The sequence below is a fragment of the Anopheles funestus genome, chromosome 2RL, assembly GCF_943734845.2.
Source record: "Anopheles funestus chromosome 2RL, idAnoFuneDA-416_04, whole genome shotgun sequence".
NCBI lineage: Eukaryota > Metazoa > Arthropoda > Insecta > Diptera > Culicidae > Anopheles > Anopheles funestus.
In genome coordinates, this window is record NC_064598.1 from 34,754,278 (window position 1) to 34,776,292 (window position 22,015).

The window sequence follows — 22,015 nt, forward strand, 5'->3', positions numbered from 1 at the left end:
CTAAAGCTACGTAAAAACGGTCCGTGTGCGAGGATCGCCATTCTATGTTGAAAAATAAAAACACTCGTACAAAAAACACCAACCTAAAAATCATTATCGCTCAGATCAGCGCACAACATTTTGATGCATCGCGCACGAACCATCACCAACAATAGAACCATAACAGAACAACTGATGGTACTTCGTTCGAGGCACTGCACGTAGAACAAAACCTGGTCCGTATCAATCCTTTTGGCGCCAAATTGTTGGTACCATCGGTTCGCGGACGCTTGAAACACCACGGTAAATTGCCTCCAACTGTAAGTCTGGGATCGATTCCCGATATTTCCTACCATTACTATCTTTACAGAAAACACACATGGGCGAGCTGGCAATATCACTCCAGTATATGACTATCATACTTACCCTTGCGCACATCGCGCGAGGATACCCTAACCTTAAAATAATAGTACGGTCTAAATCCTATACCACTAGTCAAAACGAAACAAACCGACAAGCCATAGGCAGAACGAGCGAACGAACGCGATGCAAGACACACCAGCGCAGAACAGAACTCGCGAATCGAACAAATACTAGAATAAGCAGGAGCAAGCAAGAGAAAAAAAAGACGATCGATCGCCACACATAGAAAAAATAATGTGGCAACGGCTGTGACAAGCTTTTTTGCTTTAATTTTGAAATTGAGCTTTTTGCTAGACATCCGCACGATGACAGCAAAAATCCTGCAGTCCTCCTGCTGTTTGGACGAGACTGACTGATTGTCGGAACAAATAGCGGAAAACGTTTCGGTATACGAAAAATAGGACGCAACTTTTGCCGAAACTCATACAAAACGTCCGATTGGGTATGTTGTTAATTAACATTATTATTAACTCCCTATTCGTAATTATCTTGCATAAAACATCTGTGTACGGTTGAAAGCCACTGACGTTTGAATTCAATCAGGAGAAATGTCATAACAATCTGTAGCGCAACGTAAATAACACCGTGATTTCACAGCAGTGCAGAGGAATTTGTGATTTTAGAGAAATCTGTGATTTTTTCGTCGTATCCTACCCAAATAAGCGTTGGGTGCGCGTGTAGTAGCTAGTGGTTCTGCCGTAAGGAAGAAAATTGAAATCAAATATGCTTTCTTCGTGGTTATTACGCTCAGCTAGCAAGCTGAAAATTCCCTCCCATGCCTATTCAAACGTGGCCACGGCTAGCTCAGCCAAATTGCAGGAGCTGGCATTGGAGGAAAAGTGCATTCTGGTGAATGATCGCGATCTGTACACGGGGAGTGCGTCGAAGCGAGACTGCCATCGGGTAGATCCCGAGGGTAATATTCGTCTACATCGAGCATTCAGTGTGTTTCTGTTCAACAGTGCTGGAGACATGCTATTACAACGCAGATCCGTCCACAAGGTATGCTAGGATATGAAACACACAAACATACTCTCCAACACGTTTGAGTGCGCCACTTTCTCCTGCCAATTTCACACCGTGTCCGTTAGTCTCGGGTGTCTCGGACCTATAGCACACCGTCGTTTCCTTTTTTCCTTACGTCACGGACGGCGGTTGCAAGGCACGCATGAATAATTCAAACGCTTCCGAAATGGTCATTCCTAGGCAGTTGTGATAATAGCTTGTTTTGTCGATGCTTCTTACATTTCCATGACAACGCTACGAACAGATAACATTTCCCGATTGTTATACCAACGCTTGCTGCAGCCATCCGTTGTACGACATCGAAGGAGAGCGCGAAGAGCTGAACGCCCTCGGTATACGACGTGCCGCCCAACGGAGATTAAATTATGAGCTCGGCATCCCGATGGCACAGGTAAGGGTTTCTAAAACTGTCGACAGTATTTACACATCTGCTAAACGGGGGTTGGTACACTAGGCACGGCCAGAAAACTTCCACTACGTCACCCGCATACACTACGCCGATCGGGGCGATGGAACGTGGGGAGAACACGAGATCGACTACATTCTGTTCCTGCAGAAGGACGTCGACCTGAAGCCAAATGATAGCGAAGTTAGCGAGGTGCGGTACATCTCGCGAAAAGGACTGACAGATACGATCGCTAATCTCGATGCACCGCTAACGCCCTGGTTCCGGCTTATCTTGCAGCACCGTCTTCAACTATGGTGGGATAATTTGCATCAGTTGGATAGCTACGAAAATCACAAACAGATCGAACGTTTCTAACGAAGGGAACCATGTACCAAAATGGGCATTATTGCAACGTGTACGTAAGTACGTCACAATGTACTTTAATAAGGAAAAAGCAGGGTCAATAATCAATTGATTTCACTAAAGTAATATTTTATTGGTTGAAGGGAATATTTATGGTGATAAGGAGAATATTCGAATGGGAATATTGTGCAATGATTGGTTGTTGCAATGGAATTGAATATGATATGAAGCTATTTTTCTACTGTATAACATAGCGTACGATAAATGTGTTAATTTATCATATCCGAATCCGTATTCACTTAGATTGATTTTTTTACACAAAAATTGCAATCTCATCGCAATGGAATGCTGCCAATTTCCCAAAATATTTACAACCAACTGGTGTTGATTAAAATGGAGTACATTAAAGTTACATTGATTTGCGGTAATTAAAAAAAAGCTCTAAACAGCATACAAAATACAGAAGCATAGCATAAGCGTGAGTATTAACTTTTGCAGAAAATAAAATGAATCACTTGTTTATCACAGTCTAGGAACAAGCAACACAAAAGCATCTCAGTAGCCCATTAATTGAACCGTTCCGCTGTTTACGACAGCAGCAAGCCTAATAACAGCCCGATCGGTCCCCACCACTGAAAATGGAATGGAAAAACGACTCCGGACCGACAGCATACGACGACCGCATGGAGCGGACGGTAAACTTCGTCTTGGGGTCTTAGCTCTTTCGGCTCTTGCGTTTTTTTTTGTTCCTTCCTTTCATCCCGTTGTACGACCCTACGTACGCACACGCACGGCAACAGAAACCGTAGAACCGCGTCAGTTGCCCGCAAACATTTGCTCGAAACGGACGTACGACGCGTAGCAGACGGTTTTGCGGTTCCGTGCGGTTCGTTCACTTCTCCAACGACGCGGTTTGCGTGCAGTTTAAACGCACGGGCTGGCGTGAAATTAAACGTGCTCGACGCCCAGGTCACGCATGTGAGTTTCGTGCTGCCCACAAGGAAAATCACACCATACATGTATTACTCCTAACGTCGCTTCGTGGCTCGTGTGGCTCGGTTTCGCTCGGTAAAGTGCCGCAACAGTGAAGCTGCATGCAGCAGCGTATGATTGCTCGATGTAAATTTGGTTATGCAAACCAAGTGTGCTTGTGATAATAGGAAAAGTAAAACGGTAAACATAGCCCACCTAGTTTTGACAATAGGAACGAGAGAAAACTAGAACCGATCAGCAACCGAGAAGCACCGCAAAAACCGGTTCAAGGTAGTGAACCACAATTTTTCCAAAACCCACAGCAGAAACTGTGCATCGCCAGCGCAAAAGGGGCAAAGTGAAGTGACCGGAGCAAAAGCAACATCGACAGCGTGTGCCGCAAAACGTTCGTGAAAAGGAAAGTTTTGTCAACGGTGCACAACAGCCACCAAGTGCCGTCGCCGGGAACGTTCCCGTATGCATCGCTTTAGTGTGGTAAGTAGAACACGCACGTACAAGTACAATGCGCGTCCAGAATACGCGAGCAAAAGGGTGGCATAAGAAAAGCGTTCAAACTGCCTCTGCTTTACGGTGGTTCGGTTCTTAAGCCAATCGAATATTCGTGTTCGCAAACTGTATCGTAGCAACCGGTTCACAAGCAGAAGCAGTGGTGGGAGAACGCGAAAGAAGCGAACGATTTTTGCAACATGATCGATCGATCTTGCAGTTTGAATGTATTTTTTTTTTCGTTGCATTTCTCCCACATTTATACCAAACCCCCCGACGGGGGTGAATGAAGTGAAGTGGGAAAAGTGGGTGCTGTGGCCGTTGATAGCAACGGACATCGTTCAGTTCAATACGATAGAAAGTGAGCGCGCATGTTGTTCAGTCCGGATGATTTGTATGTTGTTCGCTACTTTTACTTTTGTTATTTCCATTCAGGCCGCGTGAGACACCACCGTGAACCTTGCGTACGGTGGAGATATTACAGTTGTTATTTGTTTTTAACACCTCTCGAATAGTGCATTTGGTAGGATGGGTGGCAAAGAAGTCGGTCAAAACGTTTCGAAGCTTTCCACCAATCATCAATCGATCCAGGAGAAAGGCAATTTTCGCGCAATTTAATGCATCTCACAAAATTAGATCATGGGAATTTGTTGCAAAAGGATTTAACTGAAAGTAATGTATTATTGTTATTTTTTAAACTATATTTTATTTGTAAACTTACAGATAAGCTTGCACGTCTAAATTTACCCTCATTTTAGGGCCGGCCATGGTCGTCTTCCGTGCATTTTCCCTACTACTTGGTATTCATGTTTCATGCTATAACCGCGCTGCACCAGTGTTCGTGAGCTGAAATCGATATCATCTTTTGCAATCAAACTCGGTACACATTTTACGTGGTGTAAAGGAAACAAATCTTTTTTTTTTAAGAAATGTTCAGCTATGCCTACAGTTAGGTGCATTGTGCACGCATTCGCCCTTTTCGCTTTACTTTATTCATCGTCTGTAGTTCCAAGGAGGAGCAAAAAAAAGCGATGGCGACATCATTGAACACCTCTCTAAACATTTGAAGCTGATTGTTTCATGGACAACTGTACAGTAAAAGGGCTTCTTTTTTTTGGAAGGTTCAATTCGACCATCCCTTGTATGCAATGCTCCCAACCCAGCACTAGAGTGGAGCACAAGCTGTCGCAAAGCTAAAGCTTGCTGGCATTTAAGCATCACAATTGCACGTTGTGTATTATTCCACTTTAGCTACTGCACCGCACAGCCGCGTTGGCCAAATTGGTGGCAAGCACAGGAAAACCACCCCCCATCTTGGCTCTCCAGCACACAAACGGATAGCTTTATGCAGCTGTTCTTAGCTCGCACAAATGAGCACCTTCCTGTACACGAACGGGTATTGAAAGCGGAGCATGCTGATATCGTAAAAGCCGTCACCAGCAGCCTGATGTCTGGTTGACTGGTTGGTTAGCTTGAGAAGAAATAGGAAAGGCAGTTGAAGTTGCTACAGAAGAAGGAAAAAAACCGTGAAACCACTTGGCAGGCCAGAATACATAAAGGTTGGGATTGTCAGAAACTTGTTTACGCGCCGGTACAGAACAAGTTCAGCGAGCCGTCTGAATCGGGTGTTGAAAAAATGAAATACTTTTTTTCTTTAAGACAAACACAATCACTAGTTAGTGAGCACTTTTTTGTATGCTTGTTATGAAATTCATTTGCCTCTTGTGTTGCTAGTATCGATTGATAATAATCTAGAATAGTGATCTAACCTTTGCATGAAATTTGAAACACATGCAATTTCTTTAATCGAAGGTCAATATTTAACCTTTTCTATCCTGTAACATTAAGAATTCTAGTGCGTGCGAGACGCAATTAAAATATAAGATTGCATCGTGGTGATAATGTTCTGCTACGTGTTATGCGGTTCGAGGCAATAGAACAGGGCTTCGTAACATCATTTCTTTCAATAAACCCATCAAATAGGTCAAGTACAGTACGTTTTTGTCTGTTTGTGTGTTTTTTCTTAATGTTTGAAGCATTTTTTTAGATTTAGTTTTCATTTTACTTTTTAGGATCTAAATCGTCCAAATAGTTCTATGCTTGAGTTGGTGCTCAGAAAAATCTCGAACCCTTGAGATGGTCATGTAACAAGAATGACACCAAACAACACCGTTAACACAATATTTCTTATTTAAAATTAATATTTAAAAAAACCTCTACATTGTGGAGATATATTAATTCAAGAGTTTAACAGGATAACACCGACCACTGTGAGACACCTTTCTTTTTCGGCAAACTTCAAGACAAAACCAAAAATATCAGCAAAAAAACGGAATAAACATTTTTCTCCCGGTCAATGTTACGGTCATTGAACGTTTCGTTGCCGCTTTCTGGTCTTGCCTTACATGGCGTATCTGCTCAAGACGTACCACCGCTCAATGTGGCCAACGTGTCACTACTAATGCGTAGGTATCGAATCTTCATTCACGCTAAAGAGAAGTGACCACAAACGAAATAGAGGAGAAGATCACCATTATTCGTTAACGTTCATTATGTTCATTTTATTTTTTTCAAAAGCTAAACAAAACAAACAAATCTCACAATTGGACAACCCGTTTTGTACAATTAGGATTAGGTGGGTGTAACAATTTTACATTCCCTGGATGGGTTTTCTTCTTTTAAAAAAGAAAACAAACAAATCATCCAAACATCTCGCCAGTTTCTCCGAGAGTTTTGCTCCACTTCCGAAAAGGAAAGCCAGTTTTGGTGAAATGCCACAATATTTATTTGCAAATAACCGGATAGACGAAACGTCGTGGGGCACATGATATCCTCCAACGAGTGTGTGCGAGATGTTGACCGGTATGGTTGTACTCGTTTGTAGCTCAGTGGGCCACAAACAGTCACGCCACCGTTTCATACTTTCCATAACTGCAGGTCTGGGGAGTGTTTTTCTGTTTCCTACAAAGATAATAAGTCGTCCCCAGACGTACTTCCTGCTGGTTGCAGTCACTGTGCTGTGGGCCCTTCTGGTAAGAGAAAGGCAACCGGTCAAAAAGGAGGTCATTTCTGGATGCACAACAGACTGCATCCATCGGTTGTGAGGCAATATTTTCCTGGACGAGAATTTTCCTATTTCCCTTACATTATCCACCATTCTGTCCACTTGAAGGGGGTGCCTTTTTTATTGCCAGAAAGTGGCACAGTGGTGCATTTCATACCGGTTAAAGTTTGTGTAGTAAAATGAGGTTCATTACCTTGCTGAACAGGTTAGATATTTTTTTCTTCCGATCGCCAATAGTTTAATAAAGAAAGTATACTAATAGTAGCATTGGAAAGAAAACTAAAACCCCAATCGACGATGGTTTAATTTGCATCTCATGTTGCTAAACCTGTCCGATCTCTTCCCTATTAAGCTGGATTGTTTGTGCAGCATAGAAGATGTGACCGTTCACTAATTATCTTCCATTAAATCACGAACTTACCATCACGCCCCGGTGAATCCGGCACACTCGAATTCGAGACAAATGGCGATAGATCATCATTTCTTTCTGCCGGCTTCGTTCCATTATTGCTCCAATTCTTTCCCAATGCGAATGAATATTCATCAACTCTCGGGCACGAGTTGCGCGCCTACACTGGATATACAGGGGGTCGTCTTTAAGCACTAGCTACACCGTCCATTTCGCATAACGTGATAATTAGGTGTCATGGATCAATCGTGATCTTTCTATATTTCTTGCTACTACTGTCCGTCCGTCACGCAATTTGCAACCATGCCGGCGATTGTTACGGGTTTTTTCTTTTCTTCTTTATATTCGAATTGTCAAGATGGATGACTGGTGCGAATGTCCCCATCTTTGGTGAAGAAACTTTTGAGTAGTCTACGACGTAGACGGTCGATGTCCTCAACTTGGGTGAATTAGAAGTTCACGCAAGCTAATGGAAATGTTTTCGGTTTATGCAAGAATGGGATGCTCTTACTTTAAAATACTAATTTGAAACGCTTGCAAACTTGTCAGAAATGTCGATTAGATGTCAAATTTTATGACACTCGTCTGACAGTTAGTAGATCCTTTTCTTCTGTTCTTTTCGAAATTTGGCAAACTTGTCAGAAATGTCGTTTATAGATGTCAAATTTTATGACACTGCCGTTAGTAGATGCTCTTCTTCTTACTTTTCCAAAATCATTCCTATTTAGAAGTAGTATTTTTAACCTCATCTGTTGTGTTATTATCATACAAAATGAAGCTCTATCAAACGCAAACCAAACTGCGTCTAAAGTGTACGCTTTTATGGTCGAAGAGTTTTCGTCATTATCATCTTAAAAATTCACATAACGCATGCTATATCTGAAGATCTTGCCACTTCACACATTGAGAACGAGCATGATTGAAAGTGAACACAATCGGCAAGATTCTTCTTTTCTCTTGCGTAATGGCGAACGTGTTATAAGTGTTGAACCTTTTTTCTTTGTAGGGAAAAGAATAGGATGATTAAGAAACATTCAGACGAATAAGATGGTTTTTGGGAGATGGGAAACTTTGTTTGCCTTTTTAAGTAGATACGCGAACAAATCTTCTGCATAATAGAAAAATCTACAAATTAAATTTAAAAAGATAAGTGTATTCCATACTATTTGAAGTGTTTTTTTTACAATAACCTCCAAATTTCTTTATATGCTGGTATTTTATAATTCTTTGCTATATGCCACACCGTAGCGAATGCAGGAAATAGAAACTTCTTTTATCAAACAGACTTTAATAGAATGGTTTTAAATTCGAACCACGATCATCAACGCTATCAGCATCAATTTATGCGTGGAGTCTGCTGGTACCCAAAAAGTAAACCGTTTCATTGACTTCTCAATGTGATCCCGGCCGCCTTCAAGCGTATACAAGATCACTCAATGGCGAATGGCTAGTTAATGTTAAAATTTGACTTCCCCTCACGCTGTGCGGAACCGATCGATCCGTTCCTATTCTCGTGTACCGAGGGTTGAATGTTAATTAGCAAATTAGATGTACCGTTTTTGGTAGGTAGTATGGTGTACCTAGTATACAGACAGACAGAATCACTTCAAACGGAGCGACCTTTGTGGTTGGTAAAACCAAAATTGAACACAAGAGCATGTTTCCTCCCGCATACACATTAAGTTGGGGGTTTTGGTGGCTGTGGAAATCTTTGGACCACCCAAAACGTGTAGGCAAAAACCAAAACATAGCATTTCAAGTTTGGATGCTGGTAGCTTATCTTCTGTACTATTAAAGCTGAAACGCAATTTTGCTGTGACTGCACGCAACATCGTCAGTAGTGCCGTGCGAGTTCCGTTGAAAGCTACCAAAAACGATGAGAAAGTACTCAGTACTTAGAGTCATCGTAGACATAGTCTAGTCACCGTCAACAACTGGAAGACGTACGCGTCTCATCATCTTCATGGGAACAGATGGGAACTACGCTAAGTGCCGCAGCCCGTATTGTCTGATCGTTTGGGCTCTTTGTCGTCGGTTTGAGGGTTTATGCTTTGAGGCTTTTATTTTGTGGGATGTAAGATAATTTTAAAATCTTTCCACCTTCCCGTGTTTGTGGATACACGGATACATCTGTATGCTCTTACGGTGTTTTGCAAACCCCCGGTGCGAACCCTTACCTTCGGTACCTTCGCCAAGTGTCGCTTTAACCCCGTGTGGAAAGTGTTTCACTTAGCTGTTTACCTTTAATAAAGCGGATGGGAGTTTCCGAGCTAAAATACACACAAGCTAAAACGAAGCTGTTGCGTAAATGTTTTTCCCGTATACTGGCTGAAGTGATCTTCCTTCTTTCGGTGTCTTTTTGGCGAAATTTACTTAATTTGTCTTTTGAGGTGTAACATGCCGCTCTTGGCCGTACGAATGACAACCTTTCGCTGCTTCAGAAAGGTGCTGTTGAAAAGGGAAAGCCTTTCTCGCTCTCATGATCCACTCATCCTCGAGCGGTCAGGTGGGTGTGGACGGGGATCGAGGTAAAGCTATAAAGCGAAAGGTGAAAAATCGATCCCACAACGGCCCCGATCGGTTTGGCGACGTGACTTTGATCGTCAGCTTTGTATGCTTGAGTAAGGTAAAGCAACACTGACAGCTGAAGAACAGCGAAGATAGAGTGGCATGTGATAAAAAATTCAAATTTCACTCACCTTATGCCGCAGTTTATGGTGGCTAAACGACTTTAGGTGGACTTTAGGGATAAATCTTCAGCAGCACAACTGCTAAAAATGATGTTGATTTGGATTCGACCTAACAAACGTTATTTTTGTCACATCGCGTTATATCAAAATAACAAACGAAACATTCAAAAACAAAATGGTTCTGTTTATGTAATATTTAATTACTCGATTTCTGATCTTTTTTTTTAAATAAAAAATATCATCACGTAAGACATTTATTTTTATTAAAACAATTATTTTACAGCTGTCAATTGTATGGTTGTATGGCTTATTAATAATGCAACTCAAGACATGATAAACTACTGCAAACAGGTTTTTTAATGCAAATCTCACCATTCACCTGTCATAGTGGAGCGCTGTAACCGAAAAGATTGTACTTTTAATTTATGGTTCCGATGAACAATTTTCTACAATACATCTCTTTGCCTTTTGCTGCCAAAACATAAGTAACATGAAGTTTTGCAAAAATATTCACAAAATAAAACCAAGCGAATAAAACATATTTTTTCCATGTTAAACTATAATTTTCATTCATTTCACGTCCTCTATCTCCCTCTCTGATCTTTTAATCAGCGGTGTAGGTGAATGGTGATATTTCCGGTTGGTTGAACTGATAGTTCCTTCCAGTTTTTTTGTCCGACTATCAATTCGAAAGGCAAAAGACATACAAGGTCGTGACAAGAAAGGCTTTCAAAAACAAAACAAAAATTAACAACTTCAACAACGTCAAAACGGAAAAAAGGTCAAAACAAAACCACAAAAAGAAAGCGCTGGAAGTGAGCTGGTGGCATAAATGTGTGATTAAATCTTACGACATGAAGGTGAAACTGAACCACCAAAAAGGACTTTTGGGTAACGGAAACACAAAATCAAAGACTTTGGACCAAAACGATCCCGAAGCGTTGTGTAAGAGGTCACGAGGAATTGTTTTGGAAAAAAAAATGTTGCAAAACTTGTTTTTGCTTATCGTGTATGGTGCATTTGAGATGGTTTTTATCGTACCGGATACGTTTGGTGGGCTGATAAATTTAATCTACGTGTTGAATACTTATAAAACACATGTTTTTGCGTTGTAATGCGATACAACTGTCATGTGAAAATGTTTCCGGGAAAGTGAATAATATTTGAAATTCGAGTATATCATAGTTTTCTGCTTGAAATAATTTATTATATGCTTCATTCTCGTAAGTGATGATCGTGTTCGATACACGTGCAAAACATTTTAAAATAAATATTAATAAAGCTACTACTGAGTGAAACTATCCGCTTCCCACATTCACAAGCTCATCTGCTTAAGGAAAAAGTGCATTATACCAGTATTGACTCATCAATGTCTGATCTGATCATTACCAGCCATTCCCATTCTATACTACCTTGCACATAAAAATTATAAACTTACAACGTAAAACGCGCTACGACACATAACACCTTGAACGAATAAAAGGGCGAATTTTCTCCCTTGCACAATAAATTAGCTTAATTTCTGACACTTTGTTTCGATTTCATCCTTCGGCGAACCGGTGAACCGCTGAACCAAACCAGAAATGCACCACAAAACCACTTCCGATTGGCAGCAGGAATCATTTGCGGACTGTTGTGTCGTACAAAAAAAAAACAGAAAACCACAGCATCCGGGAATGGAGCTTTTACCAAGGGAAGAATGGAAATACAACCACCACAGAGTTTCACACCGACAATGCTTTCCAATCAATGCACCCGGAGTCCGAAGCCTTCCTCGCAGCAAACATTTTTCCTCCGCCGCATTTAAGGTTTTATGTGTTAAAAGAATGTCCATAGAAGAGCATATTACGAGAGTGGAACTTTTTTTTATCTACCTACTTACACTCTTCTAGTATAATCCATCGCTATTGTTCCCCTACAATAGCGCAACAGATGCAGCAACAGCGATGCAATTGATGCACCCCATCTGGGTGCGATTGTAAATCATTTGCTACACAACAACAATGCACGTCGGAATTGTTTTTAAATAACTTGATGCGTCTTTTCCGCTCTCAAGTGGTGAGCCCTTACACGTTCGTTTCCTCTTTGTTGCCTACCCGCACCCAAAGGTGCAAATGAGCCCGATGACACCTGGTGAAGAAAGTTGTCTAATTGCTTACCACAACCTGCTCGCCTCCGATCGTTCCCTCTTTTGCTGACGATATGCGGCAGAGTTCAATGTGACCATTAGCCGGTTTCGGTTGCAAGTAAAGATGCAACCTCTTGGGTATGAGTTGGTATGTATCGTCGCCCTGGCGTAAGCATTTTCAAGCCGTAATCATCGGTGACGATAATGATCCGGAGCTCACTTTCAGGTGGTTCAGCTCATTGTCTCCATTGGCCCTGTGTCGCACGGTAGCTGAGCGCAGTGAAAGGTTCCACCATTGCGTGTGTCGATCTACACTGCATCTGGTGACTTATGCAGTGAAACTTGCACCGCTAATAATAGCGGAAGACGGTGTTGATGTAATTGCCCACCCCATATAATCTAGTGCAAAAGTGTACGCGGCTGGGCATTAGGTTGACATTATCCATCTTACGGCCATGAATGCTCTATTTAGTGGGATATTTTTTTTGCAGAAGTTTTTATATAATTTGTTAAAGTGTTATTATTATTAATTGAAATACCATAATGCTGCTTTTATCCCATCAAAGCCCCAATGGATAGAAATGTTACAAATACGAAAGACTTAACAAGCGACGAACCCATCCATCTCATGGCCATGAATACTTTATTTAGTGGAATGTTTTGTTTTTTTTTTTTACGAAAGCTTTTATATAATTTGTTAAAGTGTTCTTATTATTAATTGAAATGCCATAATGCTAGTTTTATCCCATCAAAACCCCAATGGCTAGAAACGTTACAAATACGAAAGACTCAACAAGCGACGAACCCATCCATCTCATGGCCATGAATACTTTATTTAGTGGAATGTTTTGTTTTTTTAAACGAAAGCTTTTATATAATTTGTTAAAGTGTTCTTATTATTAATTGAAATACCATAATGCTGGTTTTATCCCATCAAAACCCCAATGGCTAGAAACGTTACAAATACGAAAGATTCAACAAGCGACGAACCCTAGAACGAAATTTTGACTTCCTTGTTTTATGGTTCAAACGAATTATTTTTTGTTTCATGCTGCTTGAACAATGACGTTGTTTTGAAGTGATTGTTGTTAAACATGAACATGAACAGCTTTATTTAAAAAAATACCTGTAGGAGTATCATCGTTGATGTAAAAACGACCATTGATTCCAAAAGCTCTGCCATGATTCATTGCTCGGTACAGTAAGAACTCTCGATCGAGCGGAAACAGAACGCTATTCTTATGCCGTTCACTACAGTTTATACTCGTTCGTTTTAGTCATCGTGCTATCCTTTTTGGCTGGTATCGGTTCGTGATGTGTTGTCCCACCGACATGGTTGTCGTTCCGGAAAGTGTTTTTCAATGACAAGGCTCAACTGAATTTCAGGCGACTGTTCGATTCGATGACGAAGCATTTAAATGGTTTCGCTCTTACAAAGGTGCAACCATTATCCAGTTCTCCTGCTGGGTGGTTAAGGTCATACGAAAAAAAAGAAGGCAACAACAGCGACACGAAACAATTCCACAGGCTGGTGGTGGACCACACCTTTTATAGCGTGCAGCGTTTGAACTGTAGCTGGATTAAATTCACAGTAAGCTTAAGATTGATTCACTTACACCACTGAGTGCGTAAACGGAGTCACTTGTGTTGATAGTTAATTGTACTCAGGTAATATTAAATTGCAGGAAATGCGTTTGCTCTCTAGACAGCAGGTGTTTTCTATTAGCTAAAAAGGTATAACCCACACTCAAACACTGGTCAAAAGGTGAAGAAAATAATTCATCAACATAAAACAAACAGCATGGACAGACGAGCGCAGACATATGAATTGAATGTTTTACGCAATCTCCTGCTAATGTGCGGGTGTTTCGGGTGTACGCCCCGTTACCAATGTAGTGCACCATTGCAATGTTGCCATCAATCAATCAACAATGGCTGGTCAGCTTTCAGGGTTTGCGTTCCACAGACCTGCTCATCCACAAAACAAAAGAAAAAAAAACACACATCGTGTAGATGGTTTTGGTATTACACATTCCACACAACGCACCGGGTGTCCTCGTTATTTCGTTTCACGTCCACCGGTGTTAGGTTTTGAAGTTTTTAATCGCTAAAAGTACGCCCATTGCATAATGGGGCACTTGCAGTGCCGCGATCACTACCGAAACACGTGCTAAGTGAAAAGTGTGATTAATATTTGAAACTTATGTAGTTTATATTTATTTATAAGGATTATCTAAAATCACCTAAAGAAAAAAAGCAATAAGATTCCTTAATATTCCGGTTTTTTTTATTGCATTCATAATTTCAATCGTCTTACGCACCCAATGAATTGCTAATTGAACAATTTTAAGCCAATTTTAGACACACAAAGATCATGATTTCATTTTCATTTTTCTATCTCCCCATCTCTCATCTGCTGCTTGTAAGATTCATGCCAACTTACGCTAAATGATTCCGTACCTCTTCAATCCGTATCTAAGTTAATGGTGCTTATCGGCATCAAGAGGTCGCTTCACTCTTCGGCTTCCAACGCTATCGGACTGGTTGATCGACTTTCGTACTGGAGAGTTTTGCGAGCTACGAAGCCTCCGGTATTAGCTTTCCATTGGAATTTTTCTTGAAGCACCCCTGGCTTTTAACTGTGATGGAAGCATCTCACACCAACCCGCACGATGATGTATCGCATCGAATTATCATTTAAATCGCACTTGAAAAGCGCACTACAGGTGGGTAGTTAAAACTTTAAAAAACGCTTCTTATACACTCTCCTGTCAAGTGATCATGAAGCTAATTTTAACAATAGCTTCATTGACACGAAGTTAAAAGTGAAATGATCCCATTCCACCGACACTCGCTAAGCAAATGAGGGTTAACGTTTGGTTTACAAATATCCCAAAAATTGGCTCAAGCATCCATGAAAAAGGCGTACCCAAACAAATAAAATGCATTTTATTGTGGGCCGTTTTGATGTGGTCCGATGCCGAAAAAAACCCATGCCTTTATGGTTAATCGCCCATGCATGATCAACGATCGCCGCGGGGGGGGAGCTTCGGATTTTTCTTTCCCAAAACAATCCGTTTGAACGGTCGTCGATTAAATTAGCTTCACTTGGGAGCAAAAGAAAATTGACGAAAATTGCACCTAACTGAAACATTTACCTTTAGTGTTGTTTCGCTTCGTTCGCTTATGCTTCGTTGTAAGTGATTTACATCAATTGTCTGTGATAGATTTGTAACCATAGTCTTCAATTTATCATTTCGTGGTGGAGATTTTTTTTGTTGTAAATGTAGTGATTTATTCTACAATGGATATGTTTCAGTATGGGTTATATATTTTCTTTATCCAATTATCTAAAAATCGGACTAAAACATAAAAACGAATCACGAATTGTGGCTGGAAAGATGTCAAAACTAAGTCTAATCCCGTCGTCTTATTGAAAAACATTGCATCAACTTCCATCACGATTCACGATGCATTATTACCTGAAGATGCATCTCTTTCTCACTAGATCCGTTCTACTTCGTTCCTATAATTTAAATGCTTTTGTCCTCCATTTTCTGCCCTCTAATTTTAATCCGTTGCAAACTCACGAATTCGTTGACTCTAATCATCATCATTCGCACTGGTAAAAAGCTTTACCCGATTTCCCACTGTCAAACATGTCACACTGATCATATACTTAGGTGATCGATTTGACAGCTACGATCACGCACTAGAGGTCGCTTTTTGTTATTGCTCGATTGCTTTACTACCAGCTACGCATATTCTAAGCACATTCGTTCATGCTTATAGTTCCCGCTATCCATGCACGACTCACACATGTACAACCTTTTTTTGTTTTGTTGGCTCTCCAGAAGTAGACGTATGTGAGAACAATGCCCGATAAATATATGCCGATCGGAAACAGCTATTTGTCAACGGGTAGTGGCGATCTGTCTTTGCATGCTGCTCAGTGCAGTCCCTTCTCCTGCTCGCCAGTTTGATGCCATTTTCAATGCCAGAGTTTGTGGTTCTGTGGTAAAGTGTTGTTGCGTGTCAGTAACCAGCTAGCGACTCTCCACCAGTTCTCCAGTTCGTTGCAATTTATAGTTTGTCTGCTGCTGGCTGATGTCCAAGCGTTGGTGGTCAGTGCTCATGGTTGCCATCAAGTGGTTGCATTCGTGTGAAAGGGGTCAAAGCTACCGAGGGAGAAGACGGTAAAGAAGTCGATAAATGCAAACCCCTCGAACACATACAAATGCAAATGGTGAGACTTTTTAGTATGGCCGGCCGGTGATGGTAATGGTCCATATTTTGGATTGGCGCTGTGCTGTTGTGGAGACGGGTATAATTACTTTTATTTTCGGTTAGTCACGATGGGAACGAACGAGGGCTTAAGTTTGATATTTGCTGAAGAATATGACAATCAACGGTGGTGGCCCTTAGTGAATCGAAACATTCTATAGTGTGGCGCTATCTGGTGGATAATTGGTGGAACTCTTTAAAACATAAAGCTAAATTACTAGAAGTTGCTTATAAGTTGTAATTGAATTTTGTTATTATTTTTTTATTATTAATTGATTTTACAACCACGTGACGAATCGTCATGATTTGTTTTTTGTTCGGCTTAGTAGATTTTTGACCATGAACTATTAAAAACCTGAATAACGTGAGAATCCCATATTTGCCTTACAATGCCGGATAAGCCGGAAGGACAATGCCGGATATCACGGATAATAGGCACAAATCTTTTTATTGATAAATATTAGTGTTCAGTGTGTAATGGCTGGACTTTTTTCTAAAGCTAGAAGTTAACTAGATGCTAGATGGTGCACTTTGTAAAATAAATCTGTTCTATTTGGTCGCGCTTGGGCCAATTATATAATTCCTTATTGAGGCTTTTATTTCTTGCCATCACCGGTTTGCTCTTAATATGTCAAATCGCCTTTGGAACGGTAATTTCCGAGCTGCACGGATAATGGGACAGCCGGATAAAAAGTACCCGGATAATCGGCACTCCACTGTATAGAACGTTAAATAAATATTTTCAATTGACAGGCAACGACACATACAATGTTCCTCAATTCGCAGGAAATGGCGATTTAGATTTGACCTCAGCTAACGTGTTCTTGTGGGAATATCAGAATGGAAATGGTTTATGTACAACAAATAGAAAAGGTTTAACTCAAGTACTTTTCAATAATTCACGGCCATCATATGCCGATAAATCAATGCCATTTAAGCCGAAACACTCAAAAAAGTGATAAAAAATGTCGAAATAACGTCTAAAGCAAATCGAGGGTTTCGCCAATTTCAGTTTCAAAAAGATACCAAAAAATTGGGAAGGATACACAATTTAAAATAAAACAACATGGTTAATGAAATCTTGGTTATTGGTTTCCAAGGTATTCAAAACACATTTAATATCACTATGCGGTACACCCTGTATAAAACTCATTTGATTTAAAATGAAGAAAATAACATTACAAAAAAATATACCCAAAAATGATTTCCCACACACATGTGTTCGGGTGAAAATTTACTTTCGCATTCCCACACTAAGGCGATAGTTTATTATCACATCACAATTATAAAAGCGCATCGGGTGACAAAAGTAAATTGCGATTTATATAAAACCCCACGGCACATAACATGCAAGCCGCAGAGAGCTGTTCGTCATAACCCAATAATCGTTCCGTACCATTGTTGTCGCACAATTTGTCGCACGAGTATCCGCGACCGATCAAATGCGTACGAGAACGGTGTTCGGCCCACTAACGTAACCGTGTAATCTGTAAGTCGAACGTACACCGAATGCATCTTGCCGATGTAATGCGCAAGGATATCGTACGTGCAATCTTGCGCTATCGCATTGTAACGTAACGATGCAAACAATGTAACCGACGAGAGGAATCGTTTGTGTAGATCATATCGGATTATTTCTAATCTCAATTACACCGTAAAAGCCGATTGTGTTAAGCACCTTTTAAGCTGTCATATCGTTACAAGATTAACTGCAGCATATTTGAAATTTTCTAAGGAAAAATGCATCCAAACTGACCGGACGTTAAATTCCAAACCCAAAAACATCGCTACAAAATACCGGTAGCAAAACCCATTATCAGGAAGGAAGTGGTCGAAAGGAGTAGTTCGGTATTTGCACATCGTAAAAAGACAACCCACTTCCTCCCCCATTTTTACGTATCGGTTTGCCCTCGGGTCGGTATTGCATCGGTATTTTAACGCTACACATACCTATTGTTCTGTGGTGCACTTGATTTTCGACCAAACAACACCGAAACACTCCTATGGGTTGGGAAGCACATCCGCCACATACGGTGCGGAAGGTACCAAAAGGGTTTGAGCATGTTTATGCTTAACGCACCACGCACTCCTTCACCTCCCAACAACAAACCGAGCATTGAGTTTATGCTTATGCGCCATGCCCCAAGTGCCGCAAGGCACGCGGAAGATGCACTTTTTGCCGCTGCCTTTTTTCCCTTTCCCACCCGTTACCCACCTGCTACGAGGAATCGTATCGGAACGGAACGCTGGTGGACGGATTTGTTTAGCGAGCTATTATCAAATTGTGCACAGGGCTCGAACGATGGCTCACTCCCTGTTTTTTCCTCCCCCGATCCGCGGAGTAGGGGTTGAACAGCACGGGCACCTTAATGTTGGACCACTTTTTGGTACTTCATTTACGCTCGACGGTTCATCGGTGTTGGATCGTGTGGTACAATAGTGACGCGAACTTCATAGAAAACGGCCGAACCTGAACCACCTGTACGTTTTACAAAAAAGTGTGATATAAAGTATTCTAGCGAAAACAGTTCCGTGTATCGTGAAGTGTAATCTTATGTGTTTTTCATTTTCATTTTCTGTATGCAGGGTTCGGACATTTTCCAACACTAACGAGATATCAACCGCAACACACAACAACACCATGATCAATCGACGAAAATCGTCCCTAAGTGCAGTGACAAGTGCGCTGTTCCTTCTGCTAGCAGTTAACTTCCAGCCCTGTTCCGGACATGGACGGTTGATAGAACCACCGAGCCGTGCATCTGCTTGGCGTTATGGGTTTTCCACACCTCCAAACTACAACGATCACGAACTGTACTGTGGCGGGTTTAATCGGCAGTGGGAAAAGAACGAAGGCAAATGCGGCGAGTGTGGTGATCCGTTCGATGCTCCAGCGCCGAGACCACACGAGTTTGGTGGTAAATGGGGCCAGGGTGTGATAGTGCGAAGATACAAACCCGGCACGACGATCACGCTGCGAGTCGAGCTGACGGCAAGCCATATGGGGTAAGTGTCATGGATGGTGCAAAGCATTGAACTTTGTTCTAAAATCGAATCAATTTTGTTTTTTTTTTTGCAGTTACTTCGAGTTCCGCATCTGTGACAATGTGCAAGCGAAGCAAGACTGTCTCGATAAGCATCTGATGAAGATCGTCAGCGGTACACCGAGCATTCCACATCCAAACGATCTGAAGACAAGATTCTATCCTCGCAATGGTAGCCGAATCTATGATATGAAGGCGGAACTTCCAGCAGGTTTGGGACACATCCACAATACTTCTCCATGCCGTACTCGCTTCTAATGATGCGCTTTTTGTTTGACACAGATCTAAACTGCAACAATTGTGTGGTACAGTGGAAGTACGTCGCCGGTAACAACTGGGGCATCTGTCCCGATGGGAACGGTGCTGTTGGCTGTGGTCCACAGGAGGAATTTCGTGCCTGTGCGGACGTGACGGTCAGCGAGAAGGATGGCCAGGACAATCGTACACCGCTCCGGCCGGGACAGAAACCAGCGCCAACCCGTACACCGAACTCCAGCACGGAACCGTCCGAGGGCGAGGAACCGATCGAGGAACCACCGAAGGGTGTCAAGTATATGGGCCCGCTGGTGGCGATTATGTCGCTTTTTCTGGTCCTATGTGGATTTGCTGCACTTTATATTTATCACTATCATGGGGGGCGGATAAAGGCACTGATGCGCTGGAATCGTGAAAAGACGCAAAAGGGTGGCCACGCACCGGCGGACCCGAATGCCGGACATCTTGCCCCAGCAATGCACCACGCAGATGTGGAAGCGAATGCACCGGTACCGCCACCGAGGATGAAGCGAATTTCCAGCCAGATACGCGACATCGATGCGCAGGAATCGAGCGTACTGTCCGGCAGCGCCAAGCGACAATCACCGCTCGATATTAACGTTAGCCGGAAACCGAGTGGGATGGACTGAGGCCAAGTGCAACCCCATGCAGGGGGGGGTTTTTTGGATGAGCATGTTATAAGTTTTATTTATTTGTACCACAATGCGTACCAGTTTTACAGCGTCGGACAGCCGGTTGTCACGTTGAATGAATGCGAACACAAAGTAGAATAATTTGAGTAGTGTTTTCTATTTTCTACAAACAGACAGACACACACACACATTTTTTATTGCATTAGTTGAGTTGGTACAAGAGAAAGAAGGTACCTCCGAAATGTGTTGTTTAAACTTTTCTTACACCCTACTCCTTACCTACGTTTAGCAGCGAATTAATGTTGTAATTAGCAAATGACTAATCGTGGAAGATAACAGTTTTGTTGTTATTTCCATCGGATGCGTTCATTAAATGCACAACACTAAAAGAAAGGTTATTAGAAACAAGCATTAAAAAGTAGTAGTGAAACGTCGAAAATAAAATGATAAATTTCAAACAATTAAATGAAACGGTTTCTTCCTGCGCGCCTAAAGGTATGCAATGTGCAGTTCGCGTTGTGAAATTGAATTTCAACGGGTGTTTAAGCGACAAACAAATGAGCAACGAAAACTAGGGATGAAAACGAATTGTTCGCAACAATTCGTGCGTGATTTGTGTGTGTGTGTGTGTTGAAAGAACGCTCTGAATGTGAAAGGCTATAGTAGTAAATTGCTAAAAATCTATTAAAAACAATACAACAAAAAAGCAGGTATTACAAACACGTGTTGATGGAAATCGCTTTCAGTTATCAACCGGGGTGCTACAATTACATAGCCCAGAACGCTAAAAGAGACATCATCTACATCCACATGCAGGTGAGTCTAGCGACAAACATTTTATCTGATGCGAAAAAACATTATAAATCGCTTAATAAGTTTTAACCACATTAGTTCATCGGACGTACGGATGCTCACGTTCGAGGCAAGATAACAGAAACACGAAATTTACTCGAAGTGACTTATTAGTATTGTAATAATATTTACAATTTTTATACCTATACAATTTTTATACCTTTTTGTTTTAAAGAATGTAGTATAATGTGTCATCATTACACCAACATGTTGCTGAAATGCACTTTGTATTGTGTGCAAAATGTATTTTATTCATATTTAAAAATAACCACAAATAGGCGCTTAAATTTGAAGAAAACATTTCATTAAAAAACACATACAATACTACCACACATTACCACACGGGTACGATTGCCCTTAATATGAAGTCGTACTATCACTGACGGTTTATCAATTTCGCGTGACCCAGCGCGACATCGGGAAAAAATGCCCATCGCATCACGTACTACTCCCGCTGAGGTGGGGTTCGATGTTCCAACGTTCCTAACGTGTGTGGTTCACAGCTCCTGATAAATGATACCCCACCCGTTTGGTCCACCTGTAGTAAAGATATTGTGGGATCAGTTTCCTTTTTTCCAACCTGTTCTACATGAAACAATCTGCACGCGTAGCCGGATGAGGATAAGTTGGCGGCAATTTGCAAAACCCCTATTCAGTCATCAGCGCCGGTGCAGACTGATTCCATATGAAGTTTTTAAAAACTGATTCCCTTAAAATTGTGAAACTATTGTCTCCAGGTTAACTTACTTACACTAGCGCTGGACGCTGGCGTCTCCACACCGCTGGCACATAATTCAAATTCGACTGATGCACCCTTAAATTCCGCCAGTCGGTTGTACTACAAAACGCACTAATGTATACGTGATTCTTAGTAGCTTGAACTAACACCATCAACAGCCCACCAGTGTGTTACACGATACCGTGTATCATCAACAAACCCCGACAACTGTCCCGAACAACGCCACTGCACATCGGACC

At 41.5% G+C, this 22,015-nt stretch overlaps 2 protein-coding genes across 3 annotated transcripts; both read left to right on the forward strand.

Moving 5' to 3' along the window:
- Positions 1-941: 941 nt before the first annotated feature.
- On the forward strand, positions 942-2,432 carry LOC125761015 (isopentenyl-diphosphate Delta-isomerase 1). The gene is made up of 3 exons (XM_049421748.1): positions 942-1,404; positions 1,673-1,819; positions 1,883-2,432. Exons 1-3 carry the CDS (start codon positions 1,126-1,128, stop codon positions 2,189-2,191), a joined length of 735 nt encoding a protein of 244 aa, XP_049277705.1. The 5' UTR covers positions 942-1,125; the 3' UTR covers positions 2,192-2,432.
- Positions 2,433-2,547: 115 nt separating this feature from the next.
- Positions 2,548-21,025, forward strand: LOC125761009 (uncharacterized). Of its 2 annotated transcripts, none has more exons than XM_049421734.1 (4): positions 2,548-3,646; positions 18,820-19,239; positions 19,313-19,488; positions 19,560-21,025. In XM_049421734.1, exons 2-4 carry the CDS (start codon positions 18,875-18,877, stop codon positions 20,180-20,182), a joined length of 1,164 nt encoding a protein of 387 aa, XP_049277691.1. In that variant the 5' UTR covers positions 2,548-3,646; positions 18,820-18,874; the 3' UTR covers positions 20,183-21,025. The 2 variants fall into 2 exon arrangements, with proteins under 2 accessions (XP_049277691.1, XP_049277692.1); XM_049421735.1 differs by lacking the exon at positions 2,548-3,646 and adding an exon at positions 18,533-18,714.
- Positions 21,026-22,015: the final 990 nt, after the last annotated feature.